The sequence below is a fragment of the Salvelinus alpinus genome, chromosome 33 (assembly GCF_045679555.1).
Source record: "Salvelinus alpinus chromosome 33, SLU_Salpinus.1, whole genome shotgun sequence".
In the NCBI taxonomy this organism is placed as follows: Eukaryota; Metazoa; Chordata; class Actinopteri; order Salmoniformes; family Salmonidae; genus Salvelinus; species Salvelinus alpinus.
In genome coordinates, this window is record NC_092118.1 from 14,565,418 (window position 1) to 14,587,978 (window position 22,561).

The 22,561-nt window shown below is 42.5% G+C and overlaps 2 protein-coding genes across 5 annotated transcripts in view; both read left to right on the forward strand.

Annotated features, from left to right (window-relative positions):
* LOC139563012 (ankyrin repeat domain-containing protein 11-like) overlaps nucleotides 1–15,379 on the forward strand; it is a 140,168-nt gene extending 124,789 nt beyond the window's left edge. For 2 of the 3 annotated variants that reach the window (XM_071381244.1, XM_071381243.1), the window contains 5 exons: nucleotides 5–7,245; nucleotides 7,448–7,546; nucleotides 7,839–8,006; nucleotides 8,141–8,233; nucleotides 8,354–15,379. In XM_071381244.1, the coding sequence (XP_071237345.1) occupies nucleotides 5–7,245; nucleotides 7,448–7,546; nucleotides 7,839–8,006; nucleotides 8,141–8,233; nucleotides 8,354–8,539 (7,787 nt within the window). In that variant the 3' untranslated portion in view covers nucleotides 8,540–15,379. The remainder of the gene's footprint in view (nucleotides 1–4; nucleotides 7,246–7,447; nucleotides 7,547–7,838; nucleotides 8,007–8,140; nucleotides 8,234–8,353) is intronic. The other variant, XM_071381245.1, reaches the window with a different exon arrangement.
* Nucleotides 15,380–16,171: 792 nt separating this feature from the next.
* LOC139562950 (putative solute carrier family 22 member 31) overlaps nucleotides 16,172–22,561 on the forward strand; it is a 16,145-nt gene continuing 9,755 nt past the window's right edge. Inside the window, exons 1-3 of one of the 2 annotated variants that reach the window (XM_071381146.1) lie at nucleotides 16,172–16,822; nucleotides 19,281–19,384; nucleotides 19,546–19,700. In XM_071381146.1, coding sequence (XP_071237247.1) covers nucleotides 16,433–16,822; nucleotides 19,281–19,384; nucleotides 19,546–19,700 — 649 coding nt within the window. In that variant the 5' untranslated portion in view covers nucleotides 16,172–16,432. The remainder of the gene's footprint in view (nucleotides 16,823–19,280; nucleotides 19,385–19,545; nucleotides 19,701–22,561) is intronic. The other variant, XM_071381145.1, reaches the window with a different exon arrangement.

Below are 22,561 nucleotides of genomic sequence, written 5' to 3' on the forward strand. Positions count from 1 at the left end.
TCAGAATCCTCAGAGGAAGAAGATGCCCCATCGTTTGCCCCATCCAGTTCTGTTGATGGCAATAACACAGACTCAGAGTTTGAGAAGGGCCTGAAGCTGAAAGGGAAGAAAGGGCTAGATCAGCCCCTATCCACAACAACTACCCCCGTCAAGGACGAGTATGAGTTTGACGAGGATGATGAGGAAGAGCGCGTCCCTCCGGTGGACGACAAGCACTTGCTCAAGAAAGAGTTCCGCAAGGAGTCTCCCAGTGTCACTAAGGCTAGCGGCTTAATTTCAGTACCCAAGGGGGAGGTGGTCAAAACCTATTCCAAAAGCAACTCGCTCACACCAAAGAAGGCTGTTAGACGGATTCTCTCTGACAGCTCAGACGAGGATGATGGGACGTTGTGTTTCACACCTATGCCCACACCACGGCAACCAGCGCCACCTACTAATACCAAGGCCCGGGACTCTGCTACAGTGAGCTCTAAACAGCAGAAAGAGAAGACTAAAGTTAAGAAGAAGAGGAAGAAGGAGACAAAGAATAATGTCAGTAAGGAGGTCAGATTTGGTAAAGTCAATGACAAATTCTGCACTTCTGACTCTGATTGTGGGGACATAGGGAGTGAGGATGATGAAGGCTCTATGAAGAGCTCGAACTGTATAAAGGACTCCACAATGAGCCTAAAAGAATCCTCTGCGTTCAGTACTCACTCTGCGTCCTCTTCCTCTTCTTCTCATGGTAGCATGAGCTCTCAGAAACTGACACCCTCGCTGACAGAGCATAACCCAAAGCAGTGGAGGACAGACGGCTGGAAGACTGTCTCATCTCCTGTGTGGTCAGATGTAAGCTCTCTCTCTGACTCGGTTAGAACAAGGCTTTCCAGTGAGTCGGACTACTCTTCTGCCGACTCAAGTGTCGAGTCAGTGAAACAGGTGAGAAAGAAAGCACAGGAAAACAGAAAGAAAAACAATGTGCACACCAATGCACTAGACAAAAAGAACTCTGACTTTCACAAGAACTCCAACACAGACAGTACGGTCTCCAAAACGGATAAAGATGGCAAAGTGTTGAAAAAGCATAAAGTAAAACACAAGCACAAAAACAAAGAGAAAGAAAAGGCTCCCAGTTTAGTGCTCAATCAAGACATGAACGAGAAATTTGTTAAAAGCTTTTCATTTGATTTTGATGATTCAAGGCAAAAGTCACTCCTTGTTGAGACTGAGTCCCCAGCTGAAAGCAAGGTCAAGCTGTCTAAACATGAAAAAGAGCATTTGAAAAAGGAGGACAGGTTGTCGAAGGGCAAATCTGAGGACAGAGACTGGTCTTCTGGAAAAGAGGTGCAAAGAACTGCTAAAGAGGAGAAATCCAAGAAAACAAAAGAGTCCACCAAGGAGAAGCCTAGCAAGGAGGAGAGGGAAAAGCCCCTGAAAACTGAAAAAGAAAGGAGCCTCAAGGAAAAAGAGAAGCCCAAGGAGGAGAAACAACAAAAGACTCATAAAGAGGAGAAGAAGAAAAAGTCAAAGGACAAGTCATCTAAACCAGACAGGAAGAGCAGTGAGCAAAAAGAAGAAAAACATATAAAGGTGGATAAGGAGAAAAATGCCAGGGAGGAGAAGGAAAAATCTAAGAAAGAAAAGGTTCAGAAGGAAGAGCCTGATTATGAAGTCTATGATGTCGGTAACCGTTTCTTAAACCTAGAAGACACCAAGCTCAGTGCCTCAGACGACCACCATGACCGATGGGCGTCAGACCTTTCCTCTGACTGCGACCTATATGGAGATGACAGCTGGGATGCTCCTCCTGTGAAGGACTACAAAGAATATAAAGCAAACAACACTGTAAAGCTGATCGTTGAGACTGAAAAAATAGAGAGCAGAGACCGGAGGAAGGAGAACAAAATCAAAGACAAGAAATTAGATCATAATGACAAACGGTCAGAGAAAGAGCCTACCTCCAAGAAGAAAGAGAAAGACTGTTCAGAAAGAATCTGTGACAAGAAAAAGGATTTGACTGAAAAACAGAAACTCAACTCCAGCCACCCTGTAGAAAAGGAGAAGAAGCGAAAGGAATCTGCAGATACTGTCAAAGAGAAGAAAGAGAAGGACTCCATGGACAGCAGTAGAGACCGAAAAGATTCCTATGAGTTCACTAAAGAAAGAAAGGACTTGAAAATCAAACAGGAGTCTATAAGAGACGATTATGGGAATGATGCCTCCTTCAAAGAAGTTGAAACTGTCAGCAAACCATGTGAAATTAGAGAAAGGAACCACTCTGGAAAAGAGAAGGACAGAAAGGGAGATGGGGTGGAAAAGAGAGAAAAGACTAAAGCTGACAAACACAAGGAAAAGCCAAAAGACCGATCTATAGAACAGGATAAGGAGAAGCCTGAGAGGACCTCAACTGAGAAGCTTTTGAAGGAAAAAGACACAGATAGAGGCTCTAAAGACAAGAAGGAGGGAGCTAAAGACAAACACAAAGACACACACAGCAAAGACAAGGAAAGGAAGATGTCTTCAGAACAAACTAAGGACAAGAAAGAAAAGGCTTCACAGGACAAGCATGCTGACCGGGATAAAGATCTCCTTGAGGTGAAGAAGGAGGAGCGAAAACCTGAGAAAGTTAAACCTGAGAAAACATGGTACAAGATAGCAGACATTTTCACAGATGAAAGTGAGGATGAAGAAGACAATTACAATGGGGGTGTGGCCAAGTTAAGTGATTCCCTTGGGTTGTCCGATTCTCACAGGAAAGACTCCACATCTGACAGGGATGAGCTTGATCACTTCCAAACAGAAAAACCCAGAAAATATTCTGCTGAGGCCAAACACACAACAGAAAAACAGAAAGAAAAAGACCACAAGAAAAAAGACAAGACCACATTTGATATGGGGAAAGAGAGGAAGGGTTCCTTAGAGAAACACAACAAAGATAAGAAAGTAAAGGATTCTGTTGATGCAAAACACAAAGAACGCAAAGACAGAATGTCTGTGGACTCAAACCAAGAGAAGAAAAACAAGCAGAAGCTGTTGGACAAGAGGGAAGCCAGTGAGGAAAAGACCAAGAATAAATATAAAGACAAGCAAGATCATGTTAACGAAAGAAAGCCCTCAAAGGGGAGTGGGGAAAATGAAAAGTCGCTCTTGGAGAAGCTGGAGGAAGAGGCCATGAATGACTATAAGGATGACTCCAATGACAAGAACAGTGAGTTATCCTCAGACAGCTTCACTGATCAGGTTCATGAGCCAGTGCTCAGCAGCTACTATGATTCCTCCAACATCAGCCTCCCAGACATTACTGATGAGAGACGAGACTCACTCACCATATCTAATCCTCAAGACAAGTTCAGAGAGAAAGAGAGGCACCGGCATTCATCTTCATCATCGTCCAAAAAGAGTCATGACAAGGAGAAGGACAAAGTCAAGAAGGAAAAGGGGGATAAACAAGACAAGATAGAGGAAATAAGAGAATCCTATGGACGCAGAGAAAGTCTGCCCTTTGAGAAAGAGCCTATGCCATTAGAAGCGGACCCTTACACATTTCCATTTGGGTCTAAGGGTGATAAAGATGAATTTGAGAAGACATTGGAGTTTGAAAAAGAGATGTCTAAAAAAGCTGACAAAGACAAAGTGAGTACTGTCATCAGTGATAAGATCAAGGACAAAAAGAAAAAAGAGAAACATAAGGAGAAAGTCAAAGAGGAGAAGCACAAGTACACGGATGGCTTTGGATCACTTAAACACTCCAAGGAGGATATCAAATCTGGATTGAAAGAGAGTCCTCAAATTACCAATTTGAAGGAAAGATCAAAGGAAGACAGTCCCAAATGTGATGTGAAAAAAGAGAGAAACCGAGACTCTTTGGACAAAGACAGTAGGGCGGACCATGTTAAGTCCAAGGTTAAAGAAGAAAATGAAAAAGTAATTCAGTCTAAAGACACAGCTCGCAAAGACAACCGTCCACGTTCAAAGCTTCTGGTTGATGGAGATCTCAAACTAACCAGCTTTGGGCAAATGTTAGGCTTAAAAGACCAGGAGATTGAAGAACGCCATAAGAAGCATAAGGAGAGGATGAAGCAGATGGAGAAACTAAGACACAGATCAGGGGATCCCAAACTTAGGGATAAAACCAAGTCCACTGAGGAAATAAAGAAAAATCGCAATGAACTATCATCCAAAAAATCTAATAGTTTAGAATCTGCATTGAAAGAGAAGAAACTCAAAGATATTGGTCTCCCAGCCCAAATTATGTCTCCGGAAAGAAAGCCACAACCCATTGACACTCACAATTCAAAGGATTGGCTTGCAGGCCATCAGATGAAAGAAAATCTCCCTGCCTCACCTAGGCAAGATCAGAATAGACCAACGGGTGTTCCCACCCCCACATCTGTAATCTCTTGTCCCAGCTATGAGGAAATCATGCAGACGCCACGGACTCCATCCTGCAGTGCAGAGGACTACCCTGATATAATGTTTGATGGGTTAGATTGTCAGAACTCATCAGCCATGGCCATGTCTATGAATGCCTGCTCACCATCCTTCTTTGACAGGTACTCCAACTCATCACACACCTTCCAAGAAGGGACTTGTATAACTCCGGCTAAGAATCTCCAGTTGCCCCTTGTCAGTCGATCGGCTTCGTCTGATGTTAGAAGACCCCTGGAAGATGAGTTCAAAGCTGAAGCTGGCAAGTTTCTACAACACATTTTGCCAGACGCCTCTGAGTTTGACTTGGCAGCCTCCCAGCCTCCAGAAGACAAGGCAGCATCAGTGGAGAGACTTGAATGCCTGTCTCCTCCTTACTTCTCACCTATTAGAATGCTGTCTCCCGGGCTAGAACTTGCCCAGCCTGCACTAGATGGGGCCACCACAGCAATGGCTGGCACAGAGACCTGTGAACACCTACCTGAGAGTGTCTACAATAACTTCCTGATGAAGCCCTCAACGCCAGTCCACAGACCTGACCCCCAGGAGCCGTGTCTGGACATTGCTGCTCCACCCACCCCTGCACCTGCTGCTCTTCCTCCCCTGGATATTGATGACCTTTCTGAGCCTCATCAAAGTGAGCCCAGTCTTGTTCCCTCTGACCCAGTCAGTGGCAGTGAGTATCTGCCCCCTGTTGTTGAGGAAGAGGAGGAGGAGGAAGAAGAGGACTACGAAGAGGAGGAGGACGAAGAAGAGGAGGAGGAAGGGGATCTTGAAGAACCAACAGATGCTGATCATCATGCTGCTGAGGAGACGAGGGACGTCTGCTCATTCTCTCCTCCAAGGGTTGAAGAGCCTTTGAGGAAGGGCTGGGCTGAATCTCCTGAGAGAAGAGTTGCAGAGGTGCATCAGTTGACTCCCCCACATCCACCACCCAACCTGGTGGAGAACTCCAGTGATCATACCATCAGCTGGAACTCTGAGATGCTTTTGAAATCTCCTCAAAGGACTTATGGGGAAATAGAGGCAGCTGTCTCCAAGATAACCAGCCCCTTCTCGCATTCAGACAGTGATTTGCAGCACATTACTGCCATACCTGGCCATCCATCAGTGACCCCTCCATATGCTGCTTACAGGTCTTATGTACCTGACCCTGACTTTGACGAGCAAAAAGAGGCTGTGGAGGACATTCCAATTTCTCCAGCAAGACCTGAAATGACACCCATGGAATTGGAACCAAACTACTTGACAACCCCCTCATCCTCCACAAGGTTAGAGTCTTTCTTCACAGACTGCAAGCCAAACTTGGAGGATAATCACCAGATGGACTCAGAGCTTTCTTGTGCAGTACAAGACGGCAGACAAAACTCCCATGGCTTTACTTCTGAGAGCCATATGCCTCTAGCAGTAAGCAACGAGCCAGTGGTGCCCTGGACAGACCCGTTCTCAGCTACAGTGGATGAGCTTGATGATCTTGGCCCTTTCTCTCTACCTGACCTCCCTTCTCTCTCCCTCCCGTCCTCCCTGCCAGACAAGGAGATGCCAGAGTTTGACGTCAGAGATTCAGAGCCAGCCGACTACAAGCCTCCACCTGCTCATATAAGGCCTCCTGCGATTGAAACAATAGAGGGCGAAGAGCTTATGGAAGTTGACCTGCCTATCCTGGCCAAACCCCTGTGCCCTTCCGCGGTCCTACCACTCAATGATTCTTTGCAGGATTTGGTTGTGCCCTCACCAAAACACAATTTCCAACCAGAATTTGAGTCTGAGCCTCAGAATGTCCATGAAAATAACTTTGTGAAACCACAGGTCTTTGAAAACAGAGCCACATATGAAGAGACTGATGAGAGTGATGGAAACATGATGTTCTCAGCTGTTAATATAAACAATACTCAGCATCACAGGCAGATGTCACTGACCGAGTCTTTATCAGTTGTAGTTACTCCATGTATGGACTCCTTGACAACTGTTAAACCAGAACAAATTGGGCAGATATCAGATCCCTTTGTTGGGCCAACTTGCAGTCCAGTCCCCTCCGTTCCTCTGCCAGTTGCTGTCACGATTTCTGGCACAGTCCATGTGTCGGAGGCTCTTGAGACAACGTCTAAGCTCACAGTCACTCTGACAACGTTGTCAACTGACCTTCCCAAGAAGGTGGAGGAGATCCCACAGAGGATGACCAGAAACAGGGCCCAGATGCTGGCAAAACAGGAGAATACCACCACCACCACCAAAAAGCAGAGTAGTAGAGTAGTAGCAGAGAGTACAACCACCACCACTATACCTGCTAGCGTGATACCTCCATCTGTCCCTACCCCTGTCACCATGAGCATGGCTGTAACCACAACCACCCCTATCCCCACCCCTACCTTTGTCCCCTTTGTTGTTCTGGAGAAAGAAAAGGAACTTGTCACCACCATCTCCACCACACCAACCATAACCCCGGCTCCACCGCCGCCGCCTCCTGTAGTGGTCAGCAAAACTAAAGGGCGGCCTGTGGAGGAAGAGGAATCCCAGACGCAGCATCCACGCAAGAGGAAGTTTCCGAAACCGCAGGTTCAGCTGGTCAACACAGCCATGCAGCAGACCAGGGAGATGATTCAACAGACGCTGGCTGTCATTGTCAACGCCATCAAACTGGATGACATAGAACCCTACCACAGTGACCGCTCTAACCCTTACTTCGAATACCTGCAGATACGGAAAAAAATAGAGGAGAAGAGGAAGATCTTGTGCTACATCACACCACAGGCCCCACAGTGCTACGCTGAGTACGTGACCTACACAGGCTCCTACCTGCTGGATGGCAAGCCTCTCAGCAAGCTGCACATCCCAGTGGTGAGTACCTCCCTTCCCCTACAAATGTTCACACATCTGTTGATTCATAGATTTTATTTCATTACAATGATACACGTCAAGTAACTGCGTTCTGTGACCTATAATAACCACACAGCACATTTACAACAAAAGTTTGAACTTTGTTGCAATGGAAAGATTTGTTACATCATGACCTCAAATAATCATTGCCCTGGTTTCTCAGATTGCTCCACCTCCATCGTTATCGGAGCCCCTGAAGGAGCTCTTTAGACAGCAGGAGGCAGTGAGGGGGAAGCTGAGACTGCAGCACAGCATAGAGAGGGTAAGAACACGGACTCACTGTACCCTCCCTAATATCTATCCATCTCACTTCTGAAGTCGCACTGAGAAGGAGTGCTTTGAACAATCCTTTGATGAATGTTCAAAGCTGCTATGTAATAGAAATCCAAACTGCAATATGCATTTCTCCAACTAAGCATCGTAAAAAAAAAAATTGACATTTCACGTTAACCTTATCAGTTTGCTCAAAAAGATTTTGAAGTAAAGTTGAAACTCCAGTCTGTCTTCCCTCTCTCTCTCTCTCTCCAATGTTATTGTATTGACTTTCCATCCAGGAAAAGCTTATTGTCTCGTGTGAGCAAGAAGTACTGCGGGTCCATTGCAGAGCGGCAAGGACGATAGCCAATCAGGCCGTCCCATTCAGTGCCTGCACTATGTTACTGGACTCTGAGGTGTACAACATGCCAACAGAGAGTCAGGTGCGTCTGTGGGTGGTAAAAAAGGTGGGCAAAAAGTTGACAGACAGGGCCATTCACATGGGATTTTGTCTAGCCAGCTCTTCCAATTACTCTTAATATTTTATATACATATAAAAATAACATCTGACATGCTTTAACTCTTGTCATCTTTAACTCAGGGTGATGAGAACAAGTCAGTGAGAGATCGCTTCAACGCTCGCCAGTTCATTTCCTGGATCCAGGATGTGGATGACAAATATGACCGCATGAAGGTAAATATGACCGCATGAAGGACTATACATCTTCTTTTATGGCACATTTGCTGTTTGGTTGATATGCGGGGTATCTGTGTATGGCAGTAGCATAATGGCCTATCTCTCTTCTCTTCTCAGACGTGTCTGTTAATGCGGCAGCAGCATGAGGCAGCTGCCCTGAACGCAGTGCAGAGGATGGAGTGGCAACTGAAGGTGCAGGAGCTGGACCCTGCTGTACACAAGTCTCTGTGCGTCAACGAGGTCCCCTCCTTCTACGTGCCAATGGTTGATGTCAACGATGACTTTGTGCTGTTGCCCGCGTGACAGAAACATGCACTCGTTCACAGAGTTAGAGGTCAAATATCATCACTTTTCAAAGAGACATCAAACAGAACGTATGGTAAGGGCTAGCCGGTTTGAAGAGGAATAAAACCTATATATTATATAGAAAAAATTCAAAGAAAAAAAAACTTGCTAATGATTCCCTTCCATGAGAGGAGGAAGCATCTTTTTACCGGGGAAAAACACAACTTGCACTTTCATCCCTCAAGTTTTTATGCTTTTGTTCAGAATATAAAAAGCAAAAACGGCTTTGCTTTGAAGCACCCAACACCACCTCCCTTTTAGGTGATGTTTGGACAGAGAATAGGGGAGAAATATTTTTCTGAATTTTTTGGTCCCCGTAAATGAAACCACAAAGGAACGCTGGAGAGGAGCCCTCCCACCGTTCTGGATCATCTCCTGGTGGATGAGAATGAGGCACTACGGTGGACACAGAGCTCCAGGTGAGCCTTGAGGAGGAGAAAGCAGCACATGGCCAGAAGGGCATGCGCGATGTGGTGGTGCAACATGTGGCATCTGCGGGACCTCCAGCCTCTTCCTGTTGAAAGGACAGGAGAGTCTGTGTGGACGCTGTCTCTCTGGTCGGGACCATAAGGCCACACTCAGTCAGAGAGCCTCAGTCCTCTCTGTCCACAGCCCACCACCACACCCGGTAGAACCAGCATCCTGCCCCAGAGCAGAGCAGAGTACAGCCAAGGGTCCATAGAGTGTGTCAGGGGGTTAATGCCGGAGGGGCAGAGACGTCATCTTCCGCCTCATGGCCTGGGCAGAGGAGTGAGGCAGAGAATGGGGATGAACCGGAGCATCCCCATCAGAGTCTGGTCACCTGGCTCTGCATGCAGGAAGAACCAGCCTGTGATACTCTGCCAAGCTAGGTAGAACACACACACACCTGTTCACCTGCAACTATGACTGCAAATGGAAAAACAGGACAAAAGAATAATACAAGAATGTTGCGATTCAAAGATTCAAGACTAAACAGATGGTGGTTTAGAGGAGAATATTCTTCTTTTTGTCTGTTTCTTTACTTGGGCATTTAATTGTTTCTGAGGAAGTGACTTGAAACACTACAGAGCCAATATTAGTTTAATGGGAAAAAAGAAAACTGAAAAAAAAATTGTATTCCGTAAATGATGTACAGTTTTTATATTCGTTAACCAATGTATTCTTGCTGCCTTCTAGATAATTTATTTTGCCACACATTACTGCACAGTTGTAAATAACGTATGTACTGTAACATCACTCAGTTAAGTGTAAAAAAATAAATGAATAAAAATTATCTTTGTATGTACAGTTCACTTTCGGGCAGCACTTTCCCCCTCATACCCATGGGCCAAAATGTGTACACGTTGTCAGTATTTTAAAGACTCCAGTGCACAGTTGTAATGTTCCCATCTATAGATTTTGTCCAGGGCTGGTCAAAATGGGTTACCTGTGTTGGAATCACCACAACGTACATAGGTAGTACAAAACCCCACCGTTTTGAACAATGCCCAAACTAAGGGCCACAACTATAGTCCTCAGATGTAGCAAAATGGTTATACAATTATTTAAAGAATAGAATAGTTATATTAGTCATTGCTTTATTACACAATTATATCTGAAAAAAATCTAAACCAAGAAAATGCCTTTTTACAGTGAATAATTTTTAATTTACTGAGTGTTGGGCAAGTCAAACAAGGGTACATCTGGATTGGTCAAGAGTGTAATGCCACTAACAAGAAAAACCATCACATTAATTTATAATTCTGGATGGGATTTTCTTTTTGTTTTATTCTTTCTTTAATCTACCCCTTCATTTGACTTTAATTGTATGTGTGGGTCTTTATGAATAATATTCATCATGTTGGAGAATTTTCAGGCCACAAGACTAGGGATCTGATAGCCAGCTCACTATTTGAAATCCTTAACTTCCCTTTTTGAATGTCACTGTCATAGGCATCATATACAGGTTAACCGTTTTTCAGGCCACATCAGATTGACATGAATGTTACTGATCTCCTCTGTATACCACCTAAAACTAGTCCTTTTTAGCAAAGATACAGGCCACATTCCATATTGGTTTTAAAAATGTATTCTTGCTTTAATTATGGAATGTGTTAGCTTCCAAACTCCCTGGGTCCATACTTGTGAACATAAGATATATTTTTTAAGGTAAAAAAAATTCTGTCTCAAAATGCACATCAGGCAATTCAAATCGTTGACGTAGTTGCATGTGATAAAATGCTACATGTTAGCTGTTCCCATTACATAACCTGACACACATAGCCCTATGCTAACCTGACCCGACGGCAGTGATTGTCAGGTTACAAATTCTGCATCAGTCAATTTCAAATCTTGACTTAGATGGATGTAATAGAACCCTTTTCCATGAGAGCAACCTTAACAGAAGTCAACCGGCACCATCTGCTAATCAAAGTTATAAAAACACACATGAAGTTTCAACTGGACCAATAGCTCAATGTAGCGAGCCTGGCTCCTGGTCATTTTTGCCATTTGCAACTGTCTGCCACTTCTCAGAATGGTGCTTGTTGAACCTCTAAAAGCCTTTGGAGGTGGGTGGTGGGGGGTTCTCCTAAGCTAACATATGGAATTGTTTTAATATGGGCATACCATGGATCATTTAGCTATTTGATTTAGAATTTAGGTATGAAAAAAATATATACACATTTTTGGGGATACAATTGTGAATTTGGGCTTTACTACTATAGCCCATAGAAACAAATTGAATAACACATTCATAAATGGAAAAACAGACAGTAAAAAAAAAAAATCACAAGGAATAAGGTTTTGAAGTGTCTGTCCTTTATCTAGAAGATCAGGAAATGTATATATATATTTTTGGACACATATTTAACCTCTTTTTTTGGCACAAAACTACCTCCATTCATTTGTTTTAAAACCGGTACCAGGGTTATATGTCCCGTGACAGTGGTGGGGGTCATAGAGCAAAACCCCATTGTGTTCTTGATAGTCTCATTTTTCCATAGAGTGGTCATATTAGTTATTAGGCCAACCGTTTGGACGCTATAGACATTTTCATGAGAAGACTGATTTTCAAAATGTCTCCTTGTCTGACAAACAGTGCTGTAGCTCTGCCACGTTCCACCGCAGATGCGGAAGGCCGACATGGAGGATGCAGTGGATTGAGATGCATCCCATGCAAAACAACATATCTCTAGCTTAAACTGACAGATTTTTACAATGTTAATTAGATTGTCGCACAGGTACGTCAATAGACTTAAGGAATTGAATAAAGTTTAGATCAAAGCGGAGTCAATGTCTCGCAAGATCACTTAATGATTCATTAGTATTCTACATAGGCCTAACATACTGAATATAATAGCATAGTATAACTCTACTGTTAGACCAAAATCACCACTTATTTTCTTAAGTAGGCTACAACATTTTATATGCATTATAAGAATCATCCACTTGGTCACAAATTGATTATTTGAATTGAGATTTGAGGACCACTAGTAAAGTTATTTCCTTAAAGGGGCAGTGCAGTCAAACATCACTTTCCTGTGTTTTATATATATTTCCATACTGAGGTTGAAATAATACAGATATGAAAATTATGATAATGCACTTTTAGTGTAAGAGCTGTTTGAAATTTCAGCTTGTTTGGATGGGTGGGGTTTTTGTACTGCCTGGTGACATCACCAAGCAGTATAAGTTTAATAGGCCAATAATTTAGTTTTCAGGTTACACATCCCTCCCATTAGGTTCCTCCAATTAGGCCCCTCTGACCACTCCCAGACAGTCCTTTTTTTTTTTTTAGAAGCTACTGTATTTTTGACTATTTTAATTGAAAACAATCACAGTAAGGTACTTAATTGTTACCCAGATATTGAAATAAAAATATTGGCATTGGACCTTTAACAAAAAAGCTTGCCATGAAGGGGCCTCTAACCGCCTTAGCGGCATAGGACTCCTCGCAGCGATGGTAGTAGGGGTACATGACGGCTATTTGACAAGACCATAAGGCTCTTCGACTTTTTTTAGCAATGTACGATTAACTTAAATGACCTTAATCTTTTTCCGTAAAAGCACATGGATGTGTGTGAAACGGATAAGCAAAAACTTTTCCATATATGCGAAAACATGCCATTTGAATTTTGTCTAGTTAGTAGCTAGTTAGTAGCTAGTAGCAGCATAGTCAAGGATGTGTCATGCAATGTTGGGACGCTATACTTTACAGACCAAGTGGAACAAAAGTAAACCTTGAATTTGGAGGCTTACAATATCCCTCTGGTGGCGAAGTTGACCTATATTAAGAAATGCCATTGGTTGGTGGATATAAAGTCTGAGATCTTTGATAGGCTGATGTGGAATTTGTTTCAGGAAATAATCACTGCCAACTGATCAGGTTAGCATAGGGCTAAATGTGCCAGGTTATGTAATGTGGAACAGCTGACGTAACATTGTCACATGCAACTATGTCATGATTTGAATTAGCTGATGCACATTTTGAGACAGAGAGAGTTTAAACTCAAACTTTTTCTAATGTTCGCAAGTATGGACCCCCTCTATTTATCTAGTTTTGTACAGTAGTGGAGAAGTTTACAGTAGTAGAAGGTGCTGCTCTTCAAATACTCAAAGGGTGGAGCCAAAGTAAAGATCATACTCCTCTGCGTAACATGGGTAAATTGTTCCCTTGATTTAAAAGAACTAGGTTTGACTTACATGCCCATGAATGAGATCTTTTTTAATTTTCCTTTTAATCAAAATCCTTTTTTGTTCAACTCGGAAATCCTTTCTATGACCAATCACCCTAAAAGCGAGTTACATCATAGTTTATTCAGAACTATTTAGTGGACAGATATTAACAGGCAGGTAGTTTGTTTCACTATAGCTTCTCAACTGTACCAAGTGTAGGTGTATGTATTTGTCAGGGGTTTCTGGAAGTTCTAATGTTTGATTCATATTCAGTAGGCCATCATACTTTACTCTATTGTGTTGTTTACCATGCTAAGAGTAAGGCCTAGACTAGACAATTATTAAACTTTCACCTCAATTTCATGAACCAAAAAGCAGACTTAGTTAACTCGTACACAAAGGGGGGAAGAATGGTGCAAAAGTGATAGTTAAGGATGTTTCAGTTTTTTTATCCATTTGGAATATTGATTTGTGAGAATTGATTGTTTCTTCATTTTTGGTGGGTCCTGATTTAAAAAATATTTTTTGACCTACCACATAGGATGCCTGTCAGTCTGTGATCTGCACATTCATCCTAATGGCAATATTAAGTGACATTTTGTGGCGTTATGTACACACGTTCAACATAGCTGTGTATGATGTGTCTATTCAAGTGCAATGGGTGTTGCTACTCCAGTGTACGGGCAGTTGACTAATTGTAGTCCTGGACATTTTGAAAGAGGAGAATCTAGTCAAAAGGCAGTAAAAGCATACATAAATGTCATAGCACAGGTAGTCAGGGCCATGTAGACTTCAGCAGTTGATTAAAGCCCTCAATTGTTTATTTTTTGTTTTATTTTTTTAAAGCTTTTTTTCTGAGGGGGAGGGGGAGTTTTGTCAACAGAATTCTTGTGTGTTTTAGATCCGTGTATGTGGTGTTGTCTTTTTGTCTTGTGTTTTATGCTTCGTACATAAGAAAAAAAAACAGTGGCATGTCAATCACTTCTTATGAGCAGAATGTATACCGTTACTACACCCTCACACCCTCAGTATTGTTTACAAGACATCAAGTGTGTTTCGGTTTCGTGTCTCTCACCTTAACGGTTTGAGCCCTGCCTTGATTTCTTTATTTCATCATTTATTGAACCACAAAGGCTTGAAATTGTGATAGCTAATTACAGTGTCAAATCCAACCTCGGTATTCAAAGCTTGCAGCAAACATACAGAGCAATAGTTTTAACCTTTTAAAAATTTTATTTTTCATTAGCATTTTTTTTTATACATTTGGTTGATAAAGAAAACATCCCCTGTGGTTTTTGTCCAGACACTGGTGTCTCTTACACATGTCCAAATATTATTTCCAAGACACACCAGTGAAGAATCATTTCTATTAGGAAATGTAACAAACACCTGTCTCATTCCCATCTCCCCCCTACAGTGAACCACTTGGCCATGCTCTAGATTACCCTGTGACCTCTCATCAGTCTGCAACAAGTTACCTCTACTGTGTCCATCTGAGTGTTCATTTAATATTTAACTGGACATACTGTTATTTTACATAATAGAATCACAATTTCAAGCCTTTTTCTAGTTTTCTTTATTGAACAAGACCGTAGCTATTCTTTATAATGGGAAATGACTAATAAAGCATGGAGAACTACTCTTTAAATGGTAACAAATAACATATTTATTATCTTTCTGACACCTGTGGTATGTTTCAGTTAAAGGTCTCCGCTGTGTAAATTTTCCTCCTGTAATGCGTTAGAGACATTGTACATAGTTGTAAATAAATATCCCAGGACGTTTTGCACCCTCCTCTTTGTACTAGTCTAAACTTGCGTAGAATGTGGGGTTCTAACAGCAACGAGACAGTGCGTTCGCTGCAGGTGATGTAACAATGTAACTTTTTTTATTTGTACAATGTAGTTGAATTGTGTACATATTGTTGGAGCAGCTATGGGGAAGGGGTTTGTTGATGCTATCGTCAGTGCTGTAAAAGATCCAGTACTTTCACCTCTAGCTGTGTTGATTTCCTGCAAAAACAAAGGCGAGAAAATAAAAAATACTAAACGGAAAAGTAAAAATTCTAAATTGTTATTTTCTACAGTTGCATGTACAGAGAGCGCGAGAACTGCTGTTGTTCCTCAGAGATTATGTTCGTAAATAAAATTTTGAAATATTTACTGTTTTCTTCTTTTACTTTGTTCTCATTCGTGCACTCTTAAATATGCCTTGTCACAACACGCACGCACAGTTTCCGAGCTAAATGATGAACTTTAACAACAGTTCGTTTTTATTAATTAAGATTGATTAGCACATTTATCACAGGCAAGTTAAATTGATAGAATACCAATCAGTATACACGGGTGTAACACTTTACACCCGTGTATACTTTATTTGGCAGGGACAATGTACAACAAATCATCAGTCTCAGTATGAGAAAGGATGTGTTGCACCAGATTTAGTTGACAGCTAATTTACATTTTAATTTTATCCCAAGTTTGTCCCAAAGGCCCTCGAGGCAACGTTCAGGTTTCTGTGGCACCAAAGTGGTCAACTGAAACCAATTACAAAACTGTCTACAGAGGTAGCAGAAACACTGGCGGCTATCTCTTGCTTTGCCAGCAGGAGGACGCCTGGAAAAGTGTATGTTTTTGGCTGATATTTAGATCTATGATCATGAGGGGTTTAGACTTTTTAGAAGAACTTCAAGACCTGTGGATATATAACAGGCCTATTTTTGCCATACAATATGACCAGTAGATGCCATTATATTTGTTGACACAGAGGTATTTATAGTAGGCTACGTATGAACCAGGTATGAAGAGGTAACCATTTGAAATCATACAAGCGTTTCTATTGACAGTGACACGTTCACTCCAAAATATAATTCCAGTAGACCTCTATTCACCTCCCCTGTTACCTAACTCATCGAGCAGTGTTTGGTGACCATGTTAAGTGAATGAAACAGTAAAAATAGATGTGACAACCTGATCCCTTCTGCCATCCTCTGAATGCAGTTAATAAATATGGCAATCTGTCAGTGCGAAGTAGGCCTAGGCTACAGTGCGTACGAGCAGATGGACTTCCCACCAATGACATTTCGGTTTACTCACCGACCTGCCCACTTGACTGCAGTTGTGTTTCCTAATCTAGCGTATCCTGCCATGCCCTGCAGTGTGTGTGGATCTCACGCACCACTGACTAACAGCGGTTTCGGCACGGTCTCTAACAATGGACTTCGAAACGAAGATTTATACCAGAATCGGTGGATATGGACGATATAACAGAATTGTTTCCATATTCAGCTGGTTTCCGAACTTTGCTGTGATGCTGAACCTTTTTTGCGACGTTTTTTACACTCTGATTCCTGGGTCGTATCACTGTAAACCCGACCCGACCCTTTTACCTTCAGGTTTTCTTTTCAGTAATTATTCCAGACAAGGGTATCTTAATTTTACCATACCGTGGGTGAATGGCTCTGGACTGAGTCACTGTGAACTTTATAAGTACCCTAGAAACGTCTCCAACTTCATAGACAGCATTCCAAAGGAGATAGTGCCATGTACGAGAGGATGGGAGTACGACCAAGCTGCGGCGCTTCAAAGCAACTACGTGACGGAGGTAAACAGATATACACTTGGATTCGATGGTTTGTGGTTGTTTTTGGAGAGTTTGTGCTTTTGCCAGATTAGCATTCATTCATAATTTACCTAATTTGATTTACAGTAGCCGTTTTTCAGGCTAATGTGTGAATATCTTTGCCAAGCCCTGTCAAATGTTCTTCATCCATTCAACGTAGGCTACTCAGAGTAGATTTGGTTTTAGTCTATAACTTCGGGGTTTGTAACTTTTTTTATTTTTTATTCCCATGTGTGTTAATTGATATTGTCCCAGACAGACTGCTGGGGCTAGAGTTGGTCATCAATAGGCCTACTAGATAACAACATCAATAAATGACACGGGATGCCCTGTTAGGTCTACTCATTGCTCAAATCTGTCGTTGGTAAACATGCTTTGGAGTTTTTAACTCTAGGATATATGTTGTTTTGGTTATGTCCTGAATAAGATTACCAGAGAAACAGTGCTGATATGTTTTTTTATCAGATCACATTAGTCTGTTTATATAATAATTACATTACGGTACTGCTGTGCAGAGCCATGCAATATGGCTGTTTATGTGATGATAGCAGCACAACAGGAAATGCAGGGACAGCAGTGTTCTTCCACCCTGATGGAGTTCCAGGGAAGATTTGTCCTCAACAGCACAAGAGAGGGGTCACTCTTAGGATGAGCGTTCATCTTACTGTACTGACCCTTAGCCATCTCATAAACAAGGAACACTCGAGTTCAACTGAATTTATTTGGCTCTGAGGGAACCCTTTTTCATATTTCTTACTACCAGGCTTATATTCTTATTTCAGACCAGCACAATCAATGCCTCTCTAAAGTTGTCCTGTTTTGCTTCTAGGGAAAAGTTAACTAAATGTTGACTTATTGCACTTGGACAAATCTCACCAGCCCATTATAATATCAAAAAAGGGGCAGGCCCATCCCACTGCAAATACTGGAAAGGGATCTTGGTAAACAAAAGTATCAGCAGTTACTGAAATGTTTAGACACAAGGCAAATACTGGTGTGTGAGAGAGAGAGACGGTGTGTGCGGGCTGTACAGGAAATCAACAAGGGAGGCAGTGGCCCTGATGTGGAGTATTTACTCTCACATGTTTCCCTAGCGATAGGAAGCAACCAGCCCTGACCGCCCACTCCTGGCTTCCCTTCTCCGTGATGTCACAGGACATCTGTTCCTGTTCCTACGGGGGTGTCAACATCACACAGCAGGAATGGAGGTCCTTCTGGTCCTGATTTAAGGGGTTGGATGATAGGTACAGATCAAGAGATGAAGCAAGGGAGGGAAAGAGAGCAAATGAAGAGATGGGGGAGGGAGGGAGGAAGAAAGAAAGCATTGGAGTAGGGTGAGGAATGGTGGAAGGCACTGGAAACCAAACAGTGCAGTGGCTCTAATGTGATAAACCTATCTGCAGTCACTCTTATTCACTCAGGAGATGGTATCTATCACACAGCTGAATTCCTCCTCCTTCACACAAGGCGCTCCGTTGCCCTCAAGTGTGTGTGTGCCACTGGCCTATAATTCTTACTTATCTAATAATAAGGGAGAAAGGAGCTACATTTTCCAGGCATGTTTATTAACTGTCCTTAAAAATAGGGTATGCTCAATTTGCCCCCGGAGTTTTTCTACCCCGGAAATAAAATCCTGGACGAAGAAATAGGCCACCTATTATATAATTATTTCAGTGGCTCCATTGACTTGGCTCTTTTACCTCATTCCTAACTATGTGGCAAAGGGTCATTCCATGTCATTTCAGAAAGCCATGACACCCGCCATCTCAGATTGTTCTGAAATCGTTTCTGTAGTTAGAACCAGATAAGATTAGCCTTCCTGAAACATTATTTTGTTGAAACAACATTTTATCTCTGAGAAATTAAGCTAATTGATTGCACCCAAGTAGTTACTAGGGTAAATTAATACTATACATTTAAAATTGCCAATTTAGGTTAAATCAATTAGCTTAATCCCTCAGAGATCAAATCATGTTTAAGGAATGCTAATATATATATTTTTTTGTTGTATTTTTTGTATTTTTTGTACTTTACTTTTTACTTTTTACATGTCGAGAGCCATGTGTCCTCCGAAACACGACCCCGCCAAGCCACATTGCTTCTTGACACACTGCTTGCTCCTTGTCGCTAGAGCACGATAGGACAAGGACATTCCAGCCGGCGAAACCCTCCCCTAACCCGGACGACGTTAGGACAATTATGCGCCGCCTCATAGGTCTCCCGATCGTCGCCGGCTGCGACACAGCCCGGGATCACACCCGGATCTGTAGATGCGATGCAGTCCCTTAGACCGCTGTGCCACTTGGGAGGCCACAATCTTATATTTTTCCAACTACAGAAACGATTTCAGAACAATCTGAGATGGTGGGTGTCAATCCTCTTTGTTGTTCTTTTTGAGGTGGAATGACTCACCATCTCGCTCTGTCTCTCTGCTCCACAGTGGAACCTAGTGTGTAGGGACTACTGGAAGATTCCTCTGCAGCACATCTGCTTCATGACAGGGTGGATTGTGGGATATATCCTCCTGGGCACAGTGTGTGACTGGTAACTCCCCCCCTCCTGTTGTGTTTGTATAATTGTAAACTACAATTGTAATAATTTCACCATACATACTTCATGTTTCTGGTATTAGGCTGTTACGACTGTTTAATATGTATGCATGAGAAGCTATGTGTCTCTAATTGTATTATTTTCTTTATGTTCAGGTTGGGTCGTCGACAGGGCTTCCTGCTGTCTGTGTCTCTGTCCGGTCTGTTAGGAGTAGCTGTGTGTCTGTCCAACAGCCCTGTAGTGTTTCTGCTGCTACGCCTGTCTCAGGGCGCCATGTTGGCTGGGGTCTTCCTCTCCTCTTACCTCGCCAGTAAGTACACTTGACTTACCCTACTAATACATCTCACTCCTGAGTACACACTTAATGGGGCAGTTTAGGGTTGGGCAGGATCCAGATTTTCATATCTTCATACCGTCCTTCTCTCATCCTGGGATTAACGGTATTACCGGTTTAGTACCCCAAAAAATGCAAAAAAGGCCATTAGGCGTCTATTTACCAGAATGCTAACTAAATTAGTAAAAGTAATAGCAGACGGTACGAGAACGAAGAGGAGAAAAAAATGCAAGGAAATCAAGATGGCAGGGGCAGCTATACAGAACTAATCCAAAGGGCTTTGACTTCTCAAACACGGAAGAAAGCTAACAATATATGATGCCCCGTCTAGCATTCGGTTTCTTCACACGCGGGATGGTCTGAGACGAGCCACCCGGACAGCTGATGAGACTGGGTTTGCACAACTGAAGAATCTCTGCAACTGTCAGAAACCATCTCAGGGAAGCTCCTCTGTGTGCTCTTCGTCATCACCAGGGTCTTCACCTGACTGCAGTTTGCCGTCGTAACCGACTTCAGTGGGCAAATGCTAATTTATGATGACCACTGGCATGCTGGAGAAGTGTGCTCTTCGCAGATGAATCCCGGTTTCAACTATACCGGACAGATGCCCCATGGTGGGGTTATGGTATGGGCAGGCATAAGCTACAGACAACAAACTATTGCATTTTATCGATGGCAATTTGAATGCACAGAGGTACCGTGACGATATCCTGAGGCCCATTGTTGTGCCATTCATCCGTCGCCATCACCTCATGTTTCAGCATGAAAATGCATGGCCCCATGTCGCTAGGATCTGTACACAATGCCTGGAAGCTGAAAATGTCCCAGTTCTTCCATGTCCTGCATGCTCACCAGACATCACCCATTGAGCATGTTTGGGATGCCCTGGATCAACATGTGCGACAGCTTGTTCCAGTTCCCACCAATATCCAGCAACTTCACAGGGACAACATTCCACAGGCCACAATGGACAGCCTGATCAACTCTATGCAAAGGAGATGTGTCGCGTTGCTTGAGGCAAATGGTGGTCACACCAGATACTGACTGTTTTTCTGATCCACACCCCTACCTTTTATTTTATTTTTGGGGGGGTACAGTATCTGTGACCAACAAATGCATATCTGTATTCCCAGTCATGTGAAATTCATAGATTAGGGCGTAATTTAAAAAACATTTATTTACTAATTTCCTTATGAACTGTAACTCAGTAAAATCTTTGAAATTACATGTTGCGTTTTATATTTTTGTTCAGTGTATTTTGCTAAATTAGTACCTTAACTGCTCACGCATCAACATTTACCAAGCGGGCACTCCAGACTGAAATTGATTAGCTTGTTCTACTTTAATCATTAGTGTGAGCAGATTAATTAATCGCGTCAATATTGTATGGAAATCAATGGAACTGGGACAATTCGCTGCCACTACATGTCATTTGTACTCTTCTAAAAGTAGGGCAAAGCTACTTGTAATTTTTCCGAAGTTACGGGAATCTTCAGTCATTTTGATAGAAAATATATGGCAATCTATTAATTATCATAGCTCTGGTAATTTATTATTGGATAACTGTATTTACAAACAAAAAAAAATCTAAGTTTTCAGTTATGTGTCCATATTCTCCATGACTTTCTAGCAGATACACCATTTAGTTCAAGAGAAAATGGCCTAATTAATGAAAAAAGCATCTGATCAACAATGGCATTATTTTCAATTAACTCTTCCAACAATGGGAACTTTTTTCACAACTGTCACCAGTTTCACGTCAAAACATTGAGAACAAATACATATTGACATGGTATTCCCCCATACTTCCGATAGCAACATGGTCTCATAGACTAGACTTAACATAGTATAGTCCGAGACACTCATATATGTTACGTTTGGTATGGTTACTTAAGGCAAACGAAAGCAGGGTGGATGGGTGGGCATATAATGTGAACGTCTAGCAACCCAAAGGTTGTGTGTTTTTGATTCTCATCACAGAATTTAGAATTTTAGCAAATGTGCTAGTACTTTCTACTTTGTAAGCTACTTTGCAACTACTTAGCATGACTTTAACCTAACTCTTAACCCCTAACCCAGCAAACGTTAGTCACCTAGCTAACATTAGCAACAACAAATTGGAATCTGTAACATATCATAAATTCAGCAAATTTGTAACGTATCGAACGAAATGGATGATGGACGACCACAAACGAATACATACAAAACATAACATGTCATACTATTTGGAGTGTCCCGGATTTATGTTTATGTTACTTCCAGGTTGCCCTCTATTGCTTAGAAAGTCCTTAGTTTATGCCCCATGATCCCACACCAACCCCTAGCTTCTGGATTACTCACTTGGGGGCTTCCCTCTGTTGCCAACAAACATCAAGGATCACTGAAGGGAAAAGCGATAGGGGGAAGTTAAAGGGATAGGGGAAGGTGACAGGTTAGGGATTAACTGTGTGTCGGGGCTGTGGTCAGATACCCGGGTCACTGGGTGCCATCTTGTTGCACTGCTGTTCATGTTAGGGTTCAAAGGGCACTGGGTGGAATCACACCCTTGAGCCAAGCTGAGCATTACTCATTCACTGACTCCCTCCTTCCCCCCTTTACACCCCTCTCCCTCTCTGAGATAGCTTGAGTGTGAGGTAACACAAGGCTCTGTGGACTAGGATATCTAGGCCACCCCTGGACCCCAAGAGTCGTCCCCTCCCCGATGTTGTTCCATTGTTAGGGGGGGGTCTGGGTTTTCTTGCTGTAACCTTCCTGTGATTGTGAGGTGATTGTGTGAACTGGTGTGTTTGTATGTGGACAAATCTTTGCTAAGTGAAAGCAGTCAAGGAGTGCTCAAT